Source organism: Sturnira hondurensis, unplaced genomic scaffold (genome assembly GCF_014824575.4).
Source record: "Sturnira hondurensis isolate 20B ecotype Veracruz unplaced genomic scaffold, ASM1482457v3 Scaffold0018606, whole genome shotgun sequence".
Lineage (NCBI taxonomy): Eukaryota > Metazoa > Chordata > Mammalia > Chiroptera > Phyllostomidae > Sturnira > Sturnira hondurensis.
Window position 1 is genome coordinate 164573 of NW_028091237.1, and position 13104 is coordinate 177676.

The following is a 13104-nucleotide window of genomic DNA, read 5'->3' on the forward strand; positions in this document are numbered from 1 at the left end:
TTGGCATTGCTCTTCAGTTTGTTAATTTCAGAAGCTGTGAATATTATTTTTGCTGGAGACTCTTTTTTCTCCTTCCCATTTCATAGTCAGTTTATTTGTCCCCAAATGACTTTAATATGGCCAAGAAGAACCGGGTCCGGAGCAGTCATCCCTGATTAAATCCGGTGCCTCTGCTTTCTTTCAAATCGCTCCCAGTAAACAAGGTACCGGTGGATCACTTTAAGCAGCCCTTTGGAGGGAGGGGGTTGGGAGAGACGGGCACTTTATTTATTTTTTTAAGAGGAGAGGCAAAGGCAGGTGCTAGGTCCTGTCCACCGTGGCTGTGTGGGACTTCTCAGCGTGAGCAAAACTCCACGAGTGCAGTTTTGGTGCGCTGGCATTTTCACCCTTCTTTGAAAACAAAATCAAGAACAAAAAATGAAACACCACCACAGTATAAATGAGATTTCACAATCGCCCTCCTTCTCTCTTCTTGTTTTGTTTGTTGTGTATATATGTAAAACCGTCTGGGTATTTATTATGCTTTTTTGTTTGTTTTGCCCCTCCTTCCTTGGGCTTCAAAAAACATCTCTTCGATCTCTCTTTTTTTTTTTTCCCAAAGGGTGGGCAAGCCTGTCTTTGGGTAGAGGGCAGGATGGCGGACCGGCCCGGGCCCAGGGCAGTCCGGGTGCGGTGCGGGGTAGGTGCGGGCGTTGGCGGTGGCGGCGACTGCGCAGGCGGCGGCTGCGTCCCTGGCCCTCACTGCACGCTTGTCTGCAGTCCGTGGTGTGGCGGTGGCGTGTCGGCGCTCACAGTGCCCACTTGCGAGTAGACGTCGTCGGGCGTCTGCTGTTGAATCCCTGGTGGCGTCATGCGCTTCTCCTTCTGGCGTCGGTTGCAGAACCAAACACGCACGACCTCCTTCTCGAGCTGCAGGCTGTCGGCCAGGTTGGTGATCTCCTGCGCCGAAGGCTTGGGGCACTTGAGGAAGTGGCTCTCGAGCGCGCCCTTGACGCTCACCTCGATGGAGGTCCGCTTCTTGCGCTTGCGGCCCTGCGCTGCGATCTTGTCGATGCTGGTGGGGCTGCCGGTGCTCGAGTCCGCCTCCTCCAGCCACTTGTTCAGCAGCGGCTTGAGCTTGCACATGTTCTTGAAACTCAGCTGCAGGGCCTCGAAGCGGCAGATGGTGGTCTGCGAGAACACGTTGCCGTACAGCGTGCCCAGCGCCAACCCTACGTCGGCCTGTGTGAAGCCCAGTTTGATGCGCCGCTGCTTGAACTGCTTGGCGAACTGCTCCAAATCGTCCGACGTTGGCGTGTCCTCGTCGGAATGCGGGTCGTGGCTGTTGAGTCCCGGCCCAGCGCCGCCAGCAGGGTGATGTGGCGGGCCCTGCGCGTGGTGCGGGTGTGGCGGGTGCGGGTGGTGGTGGTGGTGGTGGTGGTGTTCCGCCAGCTCCGGCGTGTCCCCGCGCACCAGCCCTGGGTGCACCAGGCTCTGCGCCCCGCCACCCGCCCCGCCCCCGGCGCCACCGGGCCCAGGGGGTGCGCTCAGCATGCCGTTCACCGTAAAGCCCCCGGGCTGCGAGTACAGCAGGCCCTGCGGCGGTGGCTGCTGGCTCCCCGCCATGGACGGGAGGTGCGCCGCGGCGGCAGCGGCAGCAGCGGCTGCTGCTGCAGCGGCGGCCCCCCACCCCCCAGGGTGGCCCTGGTGCGGCGGCGGCGGCGGCGGCGGGGGCCCGAGGTGCGGTGGCCCGCGGTGGTGCAGCGCGGTGCCCGCGTGCAGGTCGTCGCGCCCGGCGCCTCCTTTCACGTCGGGGCCCTGCGGCGGCGGCGGCTGCTGGGGACTGCCGGCCATGCCCACGGCGCTGCCGGACCACGGCGAGCTCGCCTCCACCGCGGCGGCAGCGGCGGCTGCGGCGGCGGCGGCAGCGTGGGGCAGGGCCGTGACCCACTGGTGCGCGTGGCTGAGCATATGGCCGCCGTTGCTGGCAGCCATGGCCCCCTGCATGAAGTCGCTCTGGACCATCTTGACTGAGGACGGGTCCCCTCGGTAAGCGCCGGAGGTCACAGCCGCACTGCCGGGCTGCAGGCCTCCCCCTCCGCCACCCGTGCCGCCGCCGCCTCCCCCGCCCCCACCGCCGCCGGCCCCCGCCGCGTCCGTGTGTACAATGGAGCCGGCCGCCAGGAGGCTGTTCCCCGGCAGGTAGGGGTTAGAAGCCGCCGTGGCCATGCCGCTCCTCTCCCGCCACCCCACAGCCGCCACCACCGCCGCCGCAGCAGCAGCCGCGGCCGCCGCGCCACCCCCCCTTCCCGCCTTCTCCCCCCCCACTCCTCCCCCGCCCCCGCCGAGGGCCCGTTGGGCCCCGCCGCCGCCGCCTCCGCCGCCGCCGCCTCCCCCGCCGCCGCCTCCGCTGCGGAGGCCCCGGGCCGAAGCTGCAAGGCCGCTGGGCAGGGCGCGGGGGTCGCTGGCCGGTCTCGGTCAGCTGCAGCAGCTGGAGCACCGCTCTTGGGAGTGGGGCTAGCTTTTTGGGGTGCACTCCGTGGCCGCCCCCTTCAGGGGGGGTCTTGGCCACCCCCCAGCCCTGGTGCGTTCGTCTTGCTCCAGCGGGGCTCGCTGAGCGGGGCGCGGGCCTGCGCTCGGGCTCTAAGCCGGGGCGCCCGGCTCCCACTCCTCCTCCTCTTCCCGGACGCGGGCTCGATCCACCTGCTAAGTGGAGATTTCACGGGAGACAACAAAGAAAGAAGCCGTTTCTTTCTTCCTGAATCAAATTATGGATGACCAACAGCCGGCCTGCGCCTTTCCTCGGCCGGTCTCCTCTCTCCTCAGGAACACATTTCACTCGTTACCCCTTGGAGTAGTAAAACTTTTTTAGTCCTTGAAGGCGTGGTGATGCTGGCTGCTGGCGTGTGCGGAGAGGAGAGGCTAGCTCCTGCTCTTCTGGTCTGGTCCTCTTGTTTCAAGTTTTGTTCTGTCCTAGGAAAACTTCTTGCGATGCTGCATTGCTCTGAAGTTGCTATTGCCGGAACTCTTGGTTGCCTCTGAAACAAGAGTCCTCTTTCATTCTCCTCGCAACAGTCACAGTCTGATGCGACATCTTTCCTTTTAGGCAGAAACGAGGAAATAAATATAACAAGGAAAAAATGAACAGGAGAAAAATGAGGTCGAATGGCTCTGTTACCTTGTTGTTGAAGGTTGGGGTTGGTGTTTTATTTTTTTCCCAGCAGTTGTCTGAAGGAGGAGGAGGAGAAGGAGGAGGAGGAAAAGTGCATTGGTGGAGGTGGAGGGGTGTATGTGCATATAGGGGATCCTTGATACACAACCAACTCCAGTGGGCACGCTGCGCGGCTCGTAGGGTGCACGGCTGGCGCTGGCGCGGGCCGTGCGCGAGCGGAGTTGCAGTGGGAGCTCGTTCTGCGCCCTGGTTTGCGCTCTCTCTTTCTCTCTCACTTTCTCTCTCTCCCTTTCTCTCTCTCTCTCTTCCCCCCTCTCTGTCTCTCTCCACCCCCCTCCCCCCCGCCCTCCCTCTCTCCCCCAGTCTTGCCCGCCCGCTTGCGCTCCAATCTGACAGTTCGCTCTCAGTCCCTCCCTCTTAGAGCGGGGACTGTCGAATGTTTACCCTCCGCCGCGAGCGCACACCCACCACCACACTTTCCCAAATACTAGGAAGTCGAGCGCCAGGGGCCCCGTTGATTGGCTACCTGCTGAGTGATTGGCAGGCCCGGAATGACTGGCTCTGGACGCGAGGCCCCCCTTCCGGCCGTTTCGATTGGTTGCTTTTTAATTTAGGCAGAGCGTGGTAGATGCGGGAAATCGGTCGTCCCCCAGGCTCCCTCCCCCTCTCCACCTTCAACTCCCCGCCCCTCCCCCGCCACCCTCTCCGCCACATCTTAACTCTTAGAGTCCGGCCGAGTCCTAGGCGTACCCTCCGCGGCTCTGGACCTTCGCAGGAGGCCTGGGAGGACGGAAGGGAAGCGGAGAGAAAAGACAGGGAGGGACAGAAGAGGGGGTTAGAATCGGAAGGGAAACGAAGAGGGGGAAAGAAAATAATCATGAAATAGAGCGACCAACCCACTCCACCTAGAATTGCGTAGTGTCGCAGCCCTCCCGCCCCCTCCCATCCCAGAGATTTGTACAGCGTGCGGCGAAGATGCACCTTTCCAGCTAATACCTATAGACAGATGTGACCCCAGTGGTTTCAAAGTTTCCGTTTTCGTTCACCAGCCGGCTCCCATCTCTGTCTCGCTCGGCGGGGTTGGGAGACCGGAGCTCGCAGCGCCAAGGTCTCGGGTCGTGGCCACGCTTCTGGGAAATCCGCCGCCGCAACTCTCCGCAGCCGCTTCGCGCCGGCAGCGGTCCCCTTTGTTTAAGTTCTCGCTGGCCGTCATCGGGGAAACCTTCGGCCCGGGACGAGCGCGGTGGCCGGGCGTGCGAGCGGACCTCTCCCTGCCGCGGCTGCGCTCGCCCCCCCGCCCTGTCCGCGCTCCCTCTCCTTTCCTCCTTCCCCTCCCTCCGCCCTCCTCCGGGTCAGGCAAGTAGCGTGCGTTCCCTTGTGAGTTTGGGGGGTGCTGCTGGTCTGCAGAGTGGGGCGGTGTTTTTGAAAAGCATGCTGACCTTGCCCCATAGAGAGAGACATCGTGGATGTGTTTCATCCCCGTGACTTTAGGAATTCCCGTTGCAGCCGGAGCCGGTCCCTCCACCAGTTACTGTGTGCTTAATGTGTGGCTATGTGCGTATAACCTAAGTGTGGCTATTAGTGGTGGGATTTGCTTGCTGGCTTTTCTAAGGTACGGTGGTGCTTTTCTTTCTTTTCTGCCTTGGATGGGTTTGCGCAGTAGATGGGTCTAGCGACGACAAACGCTTTCTCAGCCCCAACCGGGCTGAAAGAGTTAAGGGGGATGGGCTGGGGAATGCGAAGGGTAGGCGGGAGAAACGGGGTGGGGGGGAAGGCGGCCAAGCGGAAACGCTGCACGGAGGAACCTCAGCGAACCAAGAAAAAAAAGAGAAAGTGGCAACGAAAACAAGGGCAAATTGAACCCTCCTCGGGGATTTCAAATGAACTAACCTAAGTCGGACATTCAAATAAATACGTCGTTCTTAATGAGTGTGCGTGTGCATGCAGCCCGCAGCACCACGGTAGTGCGCCAGCCCCGCGCCCGCCGCCCCAGCTCCCTCTTCCGCGGGCACCGGAGTCACGGCGCTGGACGGGGATGCCGAGCCACCGAGGGCTCCTGTTAAATTGTGAACGGGACTGCCCTCTCCTCCCGGGGAATAATTCCTCTGCTGGGTTTAGTTAGGTGAACCCAGTTAAAGCCGGAGAATCCAGCCGCAGCCACGCAGCCTTTGCGTGATTTTCAGATTAAAAATAAACACGTAGAATTTATGTAGGATCTTGTCCAGCTCTTGCTTGCCCGGGGAGAGATACCGTCCTAGGTAGGTTTTCCAGAAAGCCATTATTGCTAAGGTATAGATGGGAAAAACAGTGGTAACTAAACCTCAAACAGCACGAATTTTTCCTTTGTGTCCCCATAAGCTTCCTTTTTATATTTATACGGGCGTATATGTATATATCAAAGATGGAACACAGATTTCATTGAATAAATCTGAGATCTCCAGGTGCAGACGTTTGAATAGTCAGTGCCAGCACCCCGTGTTTTCCTTTCCTGCCGATTTTGCTTGGATCTGGCTCAAAAACTGAGAGAGTCTCGTGGTTTTGTTTACACTGAATGGGGAGGATAGGAACAGAGCCATGGGGCCGTCTTTCATTAATATACAGTGAGGATTTTGTCTAAATTACTGCTATGAATTTCACAGTGCACGCTTTCCAAAGCAGTCTCAGGTGGCCTGATGAAACGTGATAGCGCCTCTGCAAACATATCCACTTTCTTTCTTTTCAAGGAGGGTGTGTGTGTGTGCGCGCGAATGGGACCCCCCCCCCCCCGCCATCCCCGGCAAAACGCAGTGCTCCTTGATAACAGAAATGCAATTCTGTTCCGAGGTTTGTCCCCTTGGTCCCCCCTTTCCTCCTGCTTAGTTCTCCAGTCGCACCCTAACCACCCCCCAGCCCCACCCCACCCTCTCCCTCCCTTTGCGAGTGTGATTGTTTTGTCTGGAAAAAAAATCCAAAGTATATAACAAGGGGAGAACAGTTAGTGCTGATTTTCATTTGCATACATTTTCATATATTTTGGTGAAAATAATAGACTAGTGGAGAGCTGGGCTCCGAGGAGTCAGTGTGAAGGGAAAGCTAAGGATGCATCGGTTCTGGGGAGTTGAGAATATGCCTTCCCCCACTCCAGTCACCTCATTGAAAAAATAAAACGTCTTTTATTTTAAAGTCTAACCCCGGAAGTTTGCTTGGTAAGTGTTTTTCATTTTCTTTCCATGTTTTCTCTTTTTCTCTTCTTTCTTTCTTTCTTTCTTTCTTTCTTTCTTTCTTTCTTTCTTTCTTTCTTTCTTTCTTTTCTTTTCTTTTCTTTTCTTTTCTTTTCTTTCTTTCTTTCTTTCTTGCGTTAATACTCTCGTAGGTTTGGGAGCTTAATTTCATTGCTTGGGATAAGAGGGGGTTCACAGAGCAACTGTTTTTAAGTAAGGAAGGGAAAGTGTGTTGGGGGAAGAGAATTAAAAAATCCAGCCTTGATAAAAATATATAAAAAGATGGACTTGTTCCAAAGATTCCCACAGCAAGGCACTTGGGGGGGGTGCTATCAATTTTAATTGTTGATTGCGAGCGGGGGTGGGGGGTGGCGGGGAGCCCCAGGGGGAAAAACAATGATAAAGTGTGCGGTATTATAAACATTTCTTGCTTGGGGAATTATAAAAATGAAGACCAGAAAGGAAGAGACCCTCTTTCTCTACAGACATGGTGAACTGTGTGTGCTCGCTTAGGACTGGGGTGAGGGGATTCCCTGCTGGGAGCAGGGGATGGGTTGGGGGGTAGGAGAAGGGAGGGCAAAAAGCTGCGGACTACGGAAGCAGGGGAGGAAGAAGAGGCAGGAAGTTGGTGCACCCTGGCTTAGTACCGTTTCTGCTGCAGCCACTTAGCTTGCTCGTGAAAGTCCACCAGAAAGAGGATGATCAACCAAAACTAACGGGGACATCCTACACTTTATTCCCAAAGGGGGCTGAAGCTCGAACACTGCAAACTAGATTTTACTGTGGTTTTAATATTTGACGACTGGCCTTGTCCCCTTCCTGCCCCCCTGGATTTTGTAAAGATTGAGGGTGCAGTTACTTGTTAGATCCAATTAATTAGATAAATATGGCTCGATAAACATAGCTAGGCCAGTTCCAAGCTAATGCGGGCACCTTACCTTCATGAAATAAGGCCGGAGAGGATTCTTAAAGCTTCTTGGTTTTGTTCTTTTTAAAGGAAGCTGTGTCTAGACTCAAATGGCAGGAATTGTATTGCATTTTTTTGTCCAGAACACCTTGCAACTTAAAATTCGCAGTACCTTTGGCAACAGTTCATGCCAAATCAGTGGAATGGTATGTAAGGAGGGAGAAAGAGGTTTCAGTTGGGAGAGGAGTAAGAATCGCGGGGTTTCCACTCCTTGTTTACGGGCTTGGCAGACTCGCTTTTGACTGGGGTTAACTCTCTGTGCTCCATTGGACCAGATGCCATATAGAGCTGCTCCCTGAAGATCATTTGTTTCCTTCATGGGGAACATTTCTGAGGAGAGCATATTGGTTGCCATAGAGAAAGAAATAAAAGGAAGAACACTAGTCACATTAAGCTATATGTTTGTGCACTGGGCTTTAGATAAAAGGACCTCGGTTCAGCCAAAGAGGAGAAGCCAAACTAGAGATTTCTTGCGCCACTAAAGCTAGCTTTATTATGTTTTGGACTTTTTACACTTGAAACGTATAAGCTAATTTTATTGGTTGTTGTTAATTTTATAGGACACGGTTTACCGAACAAAATAAACTTTCTAAGAGCTCAGGAATCACACTAAGAACTTGTCAGCAGGGGGCGCCCTGACTCGCTTTAGCAGGTACTGGGTAAAATGTAGCTGTATCCAAAGCAAATCTGCTCATTCAAACATGCCAAAGGAGCAAACCTTTCTGTGCAGATTCTCAATGAGTGAATTCATTGCATAACACAGGGTTTTAAATACGAGGACAATGACTTCCCCATCTCCCACCCATCTATATCTGTGAAATGGCCCTGAAAGAAACAGTTAAAGGATTTGTCCATTTCTCTCAGTGAACTGTATATAAGGCTGTGAAACAGAATTGGGCCGTGAAAGCAAGAAAGCTTTAAACATGATTAAGGGTATGTAATATACTACTTTAGAAACTACCATTCAGGTGGTATTTGCGGGGACACAGTTAAAACATAAAGTGCATCCTGCAGTATTACCTATTATATAATGAATGTTCTTCAACTTGATTCATACTTTGACTTCTAAACGTTACTCAGGATCCTGGAGATTTACTTAAGGCATTCCGGATCTTTTTTTTTTTTTTTTACTTCATTTGATATTTAATGGCTACTTTAATTCTTGGTTCCTCCTATGGCTGTACAAAGAGTCTGGGTTTATCTTCAAAGGGTTTGTTAGGGAAAAGAAAATATAAAATAGCCATTGGTTAGAGGTGACTGTGAGCTTGAAAATTTTTAGCATAATATTACTTAACACAGGTGGAGAAAAGTTTCACTAGAGCACCAGATTTCCTTCCACACCAGAGATTTTTTAAAATACTGCCTGTGGAAACAACTTTATTTTGGTAGAGGATAAAAATGGTACATGAAAAACTTCCTAAAATAAGACGAGCAAATTTGACCAATTTCGAGGAGTTAGTTTGTTACTAACAATTTTCCCAAGGAGATTTAGAGAGCATGGCTAAGAAAGGGCAGCCACCAGTGACTGGGAGAAGCTGGTGCCCACTGTTCAGTAATTCAGTGCACCTGTGACCGTGTCACCGAGCCTGTTAGGAAGGGGCACAGGACATGAAGCTCTAATGTTTCCCAGGAAGAGGGGGGAAGACACCTTTTTCTAACTCAACTCCAAGTCAACCAGCTTCCAGCCATGAGTTTTACTTTGAAACTAACTTTGAAAAGTCAAGGTTTGGCTTTAAACAGTGTTTAATATGAGAGGGTTGAAAGATTATGGGGACTAATAACCAAAGGAAACATTCTGAAAATCATTTTAACTCCATGATTTTTTGTCTGGGAGCTCTCACATTTAGAGTCAGGAAATGTACTGTCAGGTTTGTGCTGATAAAACAAAGTGGAAAATTGAGAAAACTGCAATTTGAGTCCAAACATTGCTTTTTCTTAAGCTCTCTGGACAAAAGACTTCTGGGGGAAATCCACGCGAACTGGACAAATGCTCAAAGCTTCAGCTTACTTTGCATGCCTGGGCCGCTGAATACATTTAAAAATTGTTAAGGAGAAAGGAAACTTTTCTATTTAGCCAAGCATTTTGCAAAACACTAGTTAGGCAATAATTGTATATACATATTTAGAGGATACTTTTTGTATCATTTTTCATTAGATCTGTAATTGTTACTATCTTGGCTGATACTTTCTTTTTTTCTTGCAAAAGTACTTTAAAAGAAAGAAAAAAAATGCTCCTTATGATATCTATAGTTTTAGGTTACCTAAAGTAAAAGAAACAGAAAATAGTGATTCTGAGTAAAGCAACAAGTTAATTTGAGAACTGATATATTATAGAGAACGCATTAGCATTCTATAATGATTTGGCGGTGGGAACGATTGAGCTGGGTGTATGAATTAAGATTCAAAGTGCTGGGCAAAGCTACAAAATTTTAATCATTGGGGATGGTGAAACTGCTTTTGCCAAATGAGAGAATGAAGAACATTACCTGGGTCAAATGCACGAAACACAAAGTGGGTATTTATTCATTTGCTTTCATTTGAGAATGATAAGGTGCTGGATGCCCTAGCTGTGCAGGAGTACACTTGCCACTAGCATTTACAAATTAAAGTGTTAAGCATACTTACAAACCACAGTGTGTGCTATATACAAAGTAAAGGGCTCCTTAATGGTAACTTTTGGATGAAAACGAGTACATGTTGTCTTGAGCAGTGGGTGAGTTGTTTCCTGGTCTTGCTGAGTGTTTTGAAGTGCTCAATGGTCCTTCTAGTTCTTTGTATCAATTTGATAACTGATTTATCTGATCTGTAGGAAAGGAGCAGGCACTTAATTCTCTTAGATGGGTTTGAAGAGGCAATTATAAATTCAGAAACTGTAATTTCTCACCCTAAAGTAAGAAGCTTTACTTTTCATGCTTATAGGACAGCTTTAGACTACCAGGCAATTCAGATTGGGAGATGTAATTTGAGAAGCCATGATAAGTTGGTTATGGAGGACATACTTTTGAAACAACCCATCTCCAACATTCAGCCCACTCTAGCTGCATGTGTGCATCTGACAAGTCTGTTAAGGAAGCTACCAATTGCTGGGAAAGCCATAACTGACACAATGTGGTGCACTATTCTTGCCCGCCTCATATCGCCACCCCAAACCCCATCATGAGGGTCTTTGAATTTAAATACACAGGGATAGATAAGTAGAGCCCCAGCTGATTGACTAGAGTGGTGATAATGATTTATTAGCAAAAACATGTGGGTACAAAAACATGTGAGTATGTCCCAGCTAGCAAAATATTCCATGGTCTGCTGTGCGTGTATGTTTTAAAACAAACACTACAATTATTAACTCAGCTTTGCTAGAGGGGTAGTTGGATTGCTTTGAGCTTGGGGTCCTACCAGAAGTGAACTTTCTTATCCATTAGGGACACTTCCTCCCAACCCCAACCATTTCCTATATATTAGACAGCACTTCCTTTCTAGGTTGGAACTCGGTACCTGTGATGGATAAGAAGCACGTTGGCACATTGTGGGGGGAAAAAATCAAACACCTCTTTTTACTTTGGCACCTGTGTTTTTTATTAAATTTGTAAATATTTGAACTTAGCTATTATTTATGGAGCTGGGTACAAATTGCAGTTTACCAGGCTGAAAGCTCTTCTTTTGGGCATTTCCGCCAAGTGGTGCTTATGTGGTGTCCTCTCTCCTGTGACTGCTGAAGCTCCCACTTGACTGTCCTGCCCCTCCTTAGGTCTACCTGGACTGGTCAGTGTTTGAAGGGGCTTCAAGAAAGTGTGGCTGTTTTGTTCACTTAAAAATACAGTATAATATGCATGATTATTGATATTTTCAGATACTCCATGGTTTGTTTGCAGCAGTATAATTTCAGCCCCCCAGAATCTGGTGAAGAGGCTTTGGTGGTAGAACTCAGTGACCTTGCTCACTGTAGCTTCATGCCACTGGAATTTGTTAGTCTGAAGTTAAAAGCTTTGTATTCCCTATCACTCTGAACACTTACCCCTCCTCCAAAATTTTCTGGTTACTCAGTAAAGCCCAAGGGGAGCATTCCCAGGTTGAGTGGTACTTAACAGATGACAAATCTTAATTCAGTGTTATATCAGGGTACAAAAAGCCCCAGGAAGTCAAGGTGTGCATGTCTAAATGGCATAGGTTATGCTCTCTTTAATTCTCACTGCAAAAACAAACAAAATTTCATTCAGAAAAAAAGTGACTATTAAAGTACCCTAACTTCGGAAGCACTATGATTTCACAGCAAGGGTCTGGCAAGTGGTTCCTTTCCAAACTTATCAATCAGATTGGAACTTTCCATGGACAGGTTTGTCTTGGGGGGCACGGACACCTGAGGTCTCCATTCCACAGAGTCGAGGGCGGCCTCCTTCCTGCCGGGTCTCCTGTGGTTTGTGGCCATCTTCAGAAACTTCTCTCGAATAGGCAATGACTTGTGGGGGTACCAGATCCAAGCTCTACTTATTTAGACTGCATTGCATGTTATTTAGAACATGGTTTGCAGGATAAAATTAGGAGGATCCCATTACTCCTTTTTTAATTTCTCTATAAGCACTAGGCACGTAGAGCGGCCTTCAGAAGTCGAATTGGCATTGCATTTCCGTGGAAAAGAAAAATGGAAAGAGATGAAAAAAGGCAAAAGGAGAAGGGGATAAGGTAAAAGGGGCGAGGTGGAGAAAAAAGCAGGGAGAGATGGAGGAAACTAGGGACAGAAAGGGAGGAGAGAGGAAGATGGAGTGCGGGACAGTGAAGAGGTAAACGCTGAGTCATCTTATCGGGTCACTGAGTACATATGCCTTTGTCACCGGCTGGGTGCGTGGCTGCAGGATGCCGTGGTGGGCTTTGTTCTGGCAGTGCCGGGCAGGACCCCTCACACCGCCTCATCTCCCGCCTTCCACGAGCTGAGGACTGTGGAGGTGGGGTAGCAGGACAGGGACGGGGACCAAAGGAGTGTTTTCCGGAAGCCTTCAACCTGGGATTTTGTTCCTTTGCACTTTTTTCATAATTCAATGTTCTCCTTTTGGGGAGGAGAAGAGGGCTGAGTGGGAGGAGGGACTGCAGGAAAGCCCTCTCCAATGTTGCCCTCAGCCCAAGCAAGGGAGGGGTGCAGCACTCGGTGCCTGTGTCCATGGATTTGTATTGAATGCAAGGGCGCGTGGATGGAAGCTTGCCTGAGGACGACCGTTTAATTCGGTCGTATGTTCTAGGTTTCCAGCAGAGGTTTTGGTAGCTTTAGGGAGCCCCAAGTTACTGCCCAATTATTCCTGAAGATCTGCTCTCGAGGTGGTTTGGGGCCGCAGGTGGGCGCTGTGGACGCACCCTGGGTCCGGGGCTGCTCATAGAGAGCGTGCAAGTCCCTGTGGTGGAGTCCTGTGGCGGGGGACAAAGAGGCAGACACTCGAGCAAGTAAGGGGCAGGCGCGCACAGTCACCCACGCACACACCCCACCCAGGGCGCCTCCGCATAAGGACCTTTGCCTAGGAGCCCAGGGCTCCGCGTCTGGAAAGTTCAACGTCCCTTCCCCTTGCAGAGCCAGACCACTCCTCCCTAGCCACCCCAAAGGTGCAGGCAGATTGCAAGAGTAGCTGCTCTGTTATTGTTTGTCAAACAGGCCCTTTCTCTTGGGAGAGGGGCGAGGGGCATGTGGCGGATACCGGGCAAGGATTACATTAATCAAAGCATTATTTCCCCAGAGAAGCCGAGCACAAATGAGAGTAAATCCTAATAAAATTGGATCGCAGAGAAATGGTACGCTTTAAGTAATC

The 13104-nt window shown here is 50.8% G+C and overlaps 1 protein-coding gene across 1 annotated transcript; it reads right to left on the minus strand.

The window, feature by feature from the left end:
• Positions 1–637: 637 nt before the first annotated feature.
• POU3F3 (POU class 3 homeobox 3) lies at positions 638–2252 on the minus strand. The gene has a single exon (XM_037069568.1). The coding sequence runs from the start codon at positions 2206–2208 to the stop codon at positions 739–741; it is 1470 nt and encodes a 489-aa protein (XP_036925463.1). The 5' UTR covers positions 2209–2252; the 3' UTR covers positions 638–738.
• Between the last annotated feature and the right edge of the window lie 10852 nt (positions 2253–13104).